This window comes from Podarcis melisellensis (genome assembly GCF_964234715.1).
Source record: "Podarcis melisellensis genome assembly, chromosome: 1".
Lineage (NCBI taxonomy): Eukaryota > Metazoa > Chordata > Lepidosauria > Squamata > Lacertidae > Podarcis > Podarcis melisellensis.
In genome coordinates this window covers 114,868,899-114,878,428 of record NC_138528.1, presented here as the reverse complement: position 1 = coordinate 114,878,428, position 9,530 = coordinate 114,868,899, and the positions used below count along the sequence as shown (strand labels likewise).

The following is a 9,530-nucleotide window of genomic DNA, read 5'->3' as shown; positions in this document are numbered from 1 at the left end:
TCTTACTTACACACACACACACACAGACGCAAGAATTCGTGGGGACTAGAAAAAGGTCCAGCGCAGACTCTGCAAACTTGGTCTTGTCTTTTTTTATCCACACCTTTAAAGGGGGACATTCTTGCACTTCTCTGGCAGAGAAGCGCTAGGAAACCACCCAGATGTCTGTGAACTAGGATAATAAAATACTTCCCCTCCCCGATGTTATATAATCCAAAGATTGCATTTTTAAAATATTTAAATCTTTTATTCCAAACGAATCTAGCAAACGTATAAAAGCATTGCCAATGACTGAGGGGTGTGCGGTGGGTTGGTGGTTTTTTTTTAAAAAAAAATGTGAACAGGCTTTTTTTATCGTTTAATGTTCTGCAAACGCTTTTCTTGGAACCCGTACGATGCTAGACATCCCTGCGCCCTGCAGGGACCAGGGTGACAGTGGAGGCCTGTAGGGGTAAAAAGTCTGCCTCTTTATGTGGCACGGCGTGACACACCTAGTTCGGTTTAATGAACGAGGGGAATTAATGAGCTGTGTAATGTTCGGGATAGGAGGGGGGGATCGAAAAGCGACGGGGGGAGGTCTGAATTGGAAAGGAAAAAAGCAGTTTGCATTCTCCCATTCTTCGCTGCCCTTTACGCCCCTACCCCCGAACTGGGAGAGGAAGTCTCATCATGTTCTCTTCTGTCACAACCTTGACGATGTTTAAACCTAGGCTTTATTTATTTTTATTTTATTTTATTTTAAAAAAAGTTAATTGCGATATAATGCTTTTAAAAGACCCCCAAAGCACGCTGGTGCGATTTCTTAAACGCGCCCCCCCCCCATGCCTTGAGCCCGCCCGCACCTTCTGCCTTTGACTGGCACGCGCCCAGAGCCCTGGCTCTTACATCTCCAAGTTCCCTGATTGGCTGCGGAGCAACTCCTGCTCGCTCTTTCTCCACCCTCATTGGGCGAGAGTCTCAGCCAGCGGTACTTCAAAGCAGGCGCTCCCCACACTTAGGCTGAGTTTAGCCGTCCAGAGACAGGAGTGTACTTAGCGCAAGTGGGGGAAATACAGCGGGGAGCGCCGAGGACGCTCGCGCGAGGCAGAGCCCCCCTTCGGATCCCGCCGCCCAGCCGGGAGACTTGGCTATGGCTACGTCTATACTTGGGGTAAGTCGGGAGGCGCTTCCGGGCTTGAGGACCTCGGCTTTCGTTGTCTTCTTTTCTTTTTTATGGGCGAACCTTAAAACTGTTGCTGTCGCCGCAGCGAGCAGTTTGCGGTTGCACGTCGGGAGAAAGGGGGTAGAAGCGTAAAGGTAAAATAAAGCTTGCTTTCTTTCGATTCCAGTTGCTGTAAAGAAGCAGCTCGTTTTTGCTCGCCGATCTGATTTGCAGCCCTGCCATGTTTTCCTAAAATTTCTGCGCGAATCCCCCACGTAGGCTGCTCAGGTTTTCCCGGTTCGTAACCCGTATCCCGCTCGAGGTTTCTCTGCAGCGTAGTTTTAGACCTTTTGGAGAGCGCATAGTTTTTGCTCTCGGGATCTTTGCCATTAAGGCCGATTTGTTTGCCCCACCACCGCCACAAAGGGGGGACGGGGGGAGATGAGAAAAATGCATCGACTTCATCTTTTTTTTAAAAAAGAAAAAAAGCAGACGCGCGATTTATTTCCGTTCTTTCTTTTTTTAAACGTGGTTTTCTTTCTGCTTCTGTCGTGGCTGCTCGCTGGAACCCTTGTCATTTAAAAACCTCGGCTCCCACCCTTTCCTGCTGCTGGATGGCGGTGAAAAGCACGTCCAAATAATAAGATCGGCAACAATAATAAACCCAGCTAGGCGGGATGCGATGGCCCGGGAGTCTGATTGGTTTCGTTTTGTTTTAAAGGTCGAGTAAATTGCGCGGAACTTTTCGCCAGGACGCCGTTGCCGTGGCTTTCGGGGCCTGTTGCGCGCGCCTTTCCCCGCGGCGGCGGCGGCGGCGGATCCGGGGCTTGGGCGCGAGAGGCTGACGGGCTGGTTTTTGTGTCTCCCTCCCCTCCACAGGAAGAGCCACGCTTCGGGACCACGCCTTTGGCCATGCTGGCCGCCACCTGCAACAAGATCGGCAACACCAGCCCGCTGACCACCTTGCCGGAGTCGAGCGCCTTCGCCAAGGGCAGCTTCCACCCGTGGAAGCGCTCCACCTCCAGCTGCAACCTGGGCTCCAGCCTGTCCGGCTTCACGGTGGCCACCAGCCGCGGCTCGAGCGGGCTGGCCAGCGGCAGCGGCACGGCCAACAGCGCCTTCTGCCTGGCCTCCACGTCGCCCACCTCGTCGGCCTTCAGCAGCGACTACAGCGGCCTCTTCTCCAACTCGGCGGCGGCGGCGGCGGCCGCGGCGGGAGTTTCCCCTCAGGAGGCCGGCGGGCAGTCGGCCTTCATCTCCAAAGTGCACAGCTCGGCGGCCGACAGCCTGTACCCCCGCGTGGGCATGGCGCACCCTTACGAGTCGTGGTACAAGTCCGGCTTCCACTCGACGCTGGCGGCGGGCGAGGTGGCCAACGGCGCGGCGTCGTCGTGGTGGGACGTGCACACCAACCCGGGCTCGTGGCTGGAGGTGCAGAACCCGGCCGGCGGCCTGCAGAGCCCGCTGCACTCGGGCGCCCCCCAGGCCTCCCTGCACTCGCAGCTGGGCACCTACAACCCGGCCGACTTCAGCTCCCTCACGCACTCGGCCTTCAGCTCCACGGGCCTGGGCTCGACGGCGGCGTCGCACCTGCTCTCCACTAGCCAGCACCTGCTCACGCAGGAGGGCTTCAAGCCCGTGCTCCCCTCGTACACGGACTCCAGCGCCGCGGTGGCGGCCGCCAGCGCCATGATTTCCGGCGCCGCGGCGGCCGCGGCAGCTGGGGGAGGCTCGGCGCGCTCCGCCCGGCGCTACTCGGGCAGGGCCACCTGCGACTGCCCCAACTGCCAGGAGGCCGAGCGTCTGGGGCCGGCGGGGGCGAGCCTGAGGCGCAAGGGCCTGCACAGCTGCCACATCCCCGGCTGCGGGAAGGTGTACGGCAAGACGTCGCACCTCAAGGCGCACCTGCGCTGGCACACGGGCGAGCGGCCCTTCGTCTGCAACTGGCTCTTCTGCGGCAAGCGCTTCACGCGCTCCGACGAGCTGCAGAGGCACCTGCGGACTCACACGGGCGAGAAGCGCTTCGCCTGCCCGGTCTGCAACAAGCGCTTCATGCGCAGCGACCACCTCAGCAAACACATTAAGACGCACAACGGCGGAGGAGGGGGCAAAAAGGGCAGCGACAGCGACACGGACGCCAGCAACCTGGAGACGCCGCGCTCCGAGTCGCCCGACCTCATCCTGCACGAGGCGCGGGGCAAGGACTCCACAGCGGGGCCCAACGACTCGTAGTAGGGGGCTGGGGAAGGGAGGCGGCGGCGGGAAAAGTTTTGGCGGGACAGGTTTTGGCGGGAGAGGTTTTGGCGGGACACGGACGCGCCGAGGATGAGGCCGGAGGAGAGCGCGCGCGCGAGGAGAGGAAGCGGCGCGCGCGGGAAGGGAGGGGAGGGGGACGCCGAAGGCAAACCCCAGAAACAGCAGCAGCAGCAGCACCGCCACTTTGGCTCCACTTTTCCAGGAGCTTTCGAAAGGGGGGGGGGAAGTGGGCGAAAAAGGTGAAGCAGAGGGAGCGCTTTTTAGACCTTTTTTTATATATAAAAAGACTGTTGTTGGAGAGACTTGAACCCGGCCGGAAAGGGCAGAGACGCAGACAAAACAACCATTCAGTAAACAATAAACCACGACCTTATCTTCCTGGCGAACAGCAATAGAAGCGGCTGGAGATCACGCGCAGGCTCCCCTCTCCGAAAAGAAAAGGGAAAAAAATCAGACTAAACCAAGCAAAATTTAAAGGGGGGCAAAAAAAAACCCCAAACCATGAAGCAAACGAAATAACAACCCGCCACCCAGGACCCCACCATGCAGCCCTTTTGGAGTGGATTATTATAATATAGCTATACGTATAAACCTACTGCAGACTAAAGCAAGTCGTAATCGACAAAGCAATCAACCACGACGCTTTTTCTATTTAAATATTGGAAAAGGAGAAATCGTCCTTTACACACACACTCAGACATACAAACAAACACACACAGAGGCTTAAGGTGAGAAATTAAACTGGAAAACGGTTGAGACAGTTTATCTCTGTATCATCAAACAAATGTATAAATAGGGTTTCAAAACACACACACACACACACAAAGGATCGCGTTCTCTCTTTTCCCCTTGTAAATGTCAATTCTAATAGGGATTTTTTTGGGGGAGGGGGTAATTCCTGAAATTCAGGGGAGGTTGTTTTTTTTTAAAAAAAGAAATTATTATGATTATGATTATTATTATTTCTGATGCACTTTGTGGAGGTCAGTATATATGTAAGAGATATTTAACATGTTGAGTTAACATTTCACTCACACCAGTAAGTTAAGGTTGTTTAAAGGAATTAAATGCGTTTATCTGTATTGAGGGGGGGGGGCGACGACGACACTTGGCATAATATTTTCATTTTGGTATTATTAAAGAACTCTGAACAATGCGCTCTGGGGTTTCATTTCCACCCCGCCCCCTGCCTCAGCCAAAGGACTTTGCGTTGCGATCTGCCTTCATCTTGCTTAGATCGTTTTATCTCCAAGTACATGGGATCGGATTAGGTTTGCAATTCTATACACACTAAGTAAGGCATCAGGGGCCCATTGAATTCCATAGGATTTCCTTCCGAGTAAACACGCTTCCGGGTTGTGAGTTCCATGTGTTCAGCTCGAATGAAAATGCTGAATGCTATGAATACTAAGGATCTGGTGTCAGCCAGGACCCCTCAAGGACAATAGATAATCTGAAAAAACCAAGTCCCCTTATTTAGGATTGCTGTCCGTATCCTATTGAAATGTCAGCGACAAAAATCGCCCGTTGATTTGGATGGGCTGCGATCCTAGAGCGCCTGGCGCGCAGCAGCCCAGTGTGTGAAAACCCAACTTGTTAAAGCGACTTATTTATTGTTTAAATGATAGACATCGCCTCCCCAGAAAGAAATGAGAGACCCATCTTCAAACCCCATATCCGATCTTGGGAGATTTTCATAAATGATTTGCCTCTTATAAAGAGTTTAAAGATAAACCTTGGGCCGAGCAAGTATTTACTGTGTTAAAAAGCCTGCAACGCATCCAACAAGGTTGCTCAGGTTAGAGAGGAAGGCAGTCCCGAGGGAATAAATAGCTAGAGTCAATACTCCGGAAAAGACATTTCATGCCTAAATGAAAATCTTGTTAAATGTTATTAATTTTGACTTGGAGCACAGAGCAGCCCCCTGTGCCTTGTATTCCCTTATTAGAGATTCATGTCTTATCAAATATCTAATTAATCTCCTAGACATCATTTGTTCTGGCCAACTTTATCTCAGCTGGTCCGCGGGGAAAACCCTCAGAATATTCTCGGTGACAAAGCTTCCCTTGAAGATCCTTTTAATTGTCTAAATTAACTGCGCCGAATTTGCATGTCAAACGGCTAAGGGCAACCTGAGATAAAATGTAAACGTTTTAAAAAGCTTCCCCCAAACCAAGCACTTGATTTGATAACTGGTCCTTTTTTTAATGTTAGGGAAGACAACTGGCTCCTTTCCCTTTTCAAAAGACAGTTGATCTATGCAAATAGTGAATTGGAAATGCTTCTGTCTCCCCCATGCAGTCAAATGGTCCTCGCCTGTTATTTGAATATCAGTAGCTCTGCTATTGAAAAGGTTCAAGGATGCTCTCTGACTTCTTTGTGATTACGCAGTGCAGCGTCTTATTCTAAAGGGGGGTGGAAAAAACCTCAGGAATAATTAAAGCCTGGGATAAGGCCTGGGAACACATTTGGGACAGGAATCTCATTTAGACGGGCTCTTTCAAAATAAGGCACAGTTAAATTGACCAGAAGGCAATTATTGAAATGAAAATTATTTTCACTCCTTTTGTCTTCTGACCACCAACTTAACAGTCGCAGGATATCTTTTTTTTTTTTTTAAGGGAAAATCGTTCCAATGAGATAATTGCGCTACTTTAAGGGAGAAGAGAGACACTCTGCGAAGGAGAAGAGAGAAAGAGGTTGCATTGGGGGTGGGGGGGAGGGGAGAAAGTTAATTTAGATTGCACGTTTCCAGAAAGAAAGGCGAAAATATATGTGAAGCCCCTTTTTTTATTTTACGAAATTGCGCATGCAAATGCAAGCCACCCAGCCGATCCGATCCTATCCTATCCGCTGGATTTGCTGGCAAAAGTAGGCGAAAGAATCCCTGAATAAAAACATCTGTTGTGTCTAGCAGGGCTCGTATTTAGCTTCCTTCGGTAATTGTGCTGAAATGCAGCCGCTGAAACCGGGGCTAGATGATAATGTCTCCAGCAGTATTGTGAACCCGGAGTCTTTCAATGCAAAGCTGAGAAGGGCTGCCAGAAGCTTATCTGCAGGAAAGGGGCAATTTCACTTTGAGCTGTTTATCTGTCTACCGGTGTCGGTGGTAAATAATACGATCCTTATTTATTTTATTTGTTTCGCCCGACTCAGGGCGGTGTCGATAATGGGCTCCTCTATCCCTACTCCGGCAAGCTTAATTTGGGGGGCGGTGGGGAGGGGAAGCGCTTGCTAAGTGTATGAATCTCTCCATGCCCCAGACCCAAGTCTCCACAATACATTTGTGTTGTTTATATTGGGGTTTTTGGAAGGAGGAGAGGGAAGACAACGGCAGCTGGGGGGGGGGGAGACAGAGGACACGCTTGAGGAAGGGGCAAAGTAAACAGAAAGCTTTATGAGCTATGCAGGATACAGCTTCCCTCCCTCCCCGGTCAGTTGTGCTGTTGTTGTGTGGGGCTTGCCTAAGGAATGCGTCCTGGCTGGGTTGTTTGGGAAGCAGGCTGCTTTGTTTGCGATCTGTAATAAAAAAGAAATAAAAAAATAAATAAAGCCCAGATCAAAGGGCTCCCCGTCCAGGTCCCACTTTCTGCCAGGCCGGGGTTACAATTCTCAGCTCAATGATCAAGGACCTCTTTGCATTCCTGTTGCCCCTTCGAGGTCAGGAAACGTCCATCATTTACAGACTCCCCAGAAACCGAGAAGGGGGAAAACTTCAGAGCCTGGCCGAGAGGGGAATAAGAAGGAATGCTAACTTTTTTTCCCTTCCACCCCCCCCCGGAGGAAGGGGATATTTATCCAATAACCGGAAACAAATCTGATCATTGTTAGAACTCTCAGATTTTCGCAGCCCCATATGTTTGTGTGTGTGTGTTTACGCGCACATAAGAAAGGATGAGAGCAGAGGCAAACTCGCTCCCTCTTTTCCATTTGTTTTAGTGGAGAGACACCCCCGCCCTCTTAAAAGGGGATTTGGAGAGCCTAGACAAGGCACCAGGAAGGGGAATACAGTATAGGCTGGGGCGGTGTGTGTGTGTGTGTTATGGCTGAGCGGGATTGTGGGGAGAAGAGAAAACTGCTTTCACTGGATGGCACTTTACGCATGAGGTTCACCCAAACGACTATTTGTACTTTCTCTCACCCCGGTATTGTTACTTCCAGGGGACGGGGACAAGCAAGTTAAAAGAGGGCTGGTTTCAGCACGCGGTTTAGATCGGCGGGCACATCAACGCGCACCCTCCGGGGCTGCAACCCAAAATCTGGCTTCCCCAGTCTTGCTGCTAAGCAAAAACAGCAGAGGATGGTGCTTTAGGTGGTAGAGACTGAAGTGGGGAGGGATCGTGCACTGCTTACCAGGGAAGGAGGGTATCTGAAGCCGATTTGTTGTCCTATTCAACCGGATCTCGCCCCTTATTTCATGCATGCTCCTTGGGGTTTTCTGCTCAAATGCCTCTCTGTTTAATTTTGTTCTATGAAGTTTATATTTGCGCGCGCGTGTGTGCTCATCCTCGTATAACCGCGACAGCTGATTATTTTTTCACATCCACCCACCCATACACGCAGCAAGTTTATCTTCTAATTTATTTGCAGCCGTTATCTGTATTCACCCAAGAATCTTTTTCCGAGCTCAAAAAAAAAAAAAAAGCAGATGAGGAATATGCTGTAGAAAAATCCGGCCTATTTGGGTAATTGGTATACTAAGTGTTTATTTTAAGTGAGAATAATTTAGCTACAAATTTCCTTAAGGAATAACATTCTTAACGTATTAAAAAAAACCCCTGAAAACTCTGATTTGCTTTTATGTTTGACAGTCACTTTTGAGTCCTTGGAGAAGAGGAGAAGGAGGGGAAGGAACCGGGGGGAGGGAAGGATTCTGATAATTTCTGACTCTTTGGCGCCATCTAGAGCTCGTCGTGGGGGAAGAGATTCCTTTCCGATTCATTCCGAAAACCATCTTGTGTTGTATTCTCTGTAAGAGAATTGTGGTACAAACCTCCACTTTCCCCCCTCCCTTTTTGGCCAAGCCGGCACCTCCTAAATCTATCTACAACGAAGCAGCTAGGACCGAATGTTCAACAAATGCCACTTATATTGAATTCGTGCATTTGTGAACACTAATAATAGTACATAAACCGAAAGGAGGAGAAATATTTTTTTTCTGACTCTGGGAGTCAGGTCATTGTTCCGTTTTTCTTCTCCTCTTTATGCATTCCATATATTAGGGGCATCGATAGGAGTCTTCCCATGTTTCTGAAGACCCCGGCGCGCGATCGCTGCAGCTAAGGCCATTTCCCAAGAGGGACTAGGTTTGGACAAGCGCGGCGAGGCTCTGTGCGCCACGTGCCGAGCGGTGCATTTTATTTGCAAGAGAGAGAGAGGTTGAAAAGCTCCTTCCATCCTTTCTTTGGCCAAGGACCTGAGATCGTGGCCTTGCAGATCGATTTCAGACCTTGCGCGCAAAAGCTACGGATTAAGGGAAAGTGGCCGTATATGCCGCCGCCGCCACCTAGGTATGGTGACTCCGGCTCCGCCGCCTGCTGCCGCTCCTTAGGAGCAGTTCGGAGCCTGGAGGCGTCGGTGCTGAAAGCCACTTCTATCCGCTTTCGCTCTGGCACAAATAATGGGGTGCTAATTCCACCAGAGTAAGACAGTTTGGAAACGCGAGAGTTTTTTTGGAGAAACGCCGTAACGTGGTGGAAAAGGGTTGCTTGGCTCGAGATCAGACCTCCTGTCGTCCCCGTCCCCCCCAACTTTCCCATTACGCCAAAAAAAAAAAATGCTTAAATTTCCCCGTTCAAATACTTCCAGTTCCTGGCTTTTAAGCTTGCATTAGACGGCGCAGGAGGCGCAAGAACCACTTGCAGCTCTTTGCGGCGCCCTGTAAATAAAAGGCTCAAGGAAGGAGAGAGCAGCTTGGGAAGATCAGAGGAGGAGGCTGACTTTTTTCTTCCTCTTCTTCCCCCTCGCTCTATCTCTCTCTCACACTCCCCCCCTCACCCCGCTTCGCCCATTTGGAAAAAGCCAAGCGGACGGAAACCTTCGATTCCCCCGCCACCTAGCCAAGAAGAAGGGCAGGCCTGCGGGAGGCCCGGGCGTTTTGGTGCGGTCAGCTATGTAAACGTGGCTGCTCTTC

At 50.7% G+C, this 9,530-nt stretch overlaps 1 protein-coding gene across 1 annotated transcript; it reads left to right on the top strand.

Moving 5' to 3' along the window:
* Positions 1–919: 919 nt before the first annotated feature.
* Positions 920–3,614, top strand: SP9 (Sp9 transcription factor). Its single transcript, XM_081883719.1, has 2 exons — positions 920–1,150; positions 2,021–3,614. Exons 1-2 carry the CDS (start codon positions 1,130–1,132, stop codon positions 3,371–3,373), a joined length of 1,374 nt encoding a protein of 457 aa, XP_081739845.1. The 5' UTR covers positions 920–1,129; the 3' UTR covers positions 3,374–3,614.
* Positions 3,615–9,530: the final 5,916 nt, after the last annotated feature.

What these genes read in the sequence shown, in the direction of transcription:
- SP9 (XM_081883719.1), top strand. Translation starts at nt 1,130, where the DNA reads ATGGCTACGTCTATACTTGGG. An exon ending in TGGCTACGTCTATACTTGGG is followed by an intron (nt 1,151 to 2,020) that starts GTAAGTCGGGAG and finishes TCCCCTCCACAG; the next exon opens with GAAGAGCCACGCTTCGGGAC.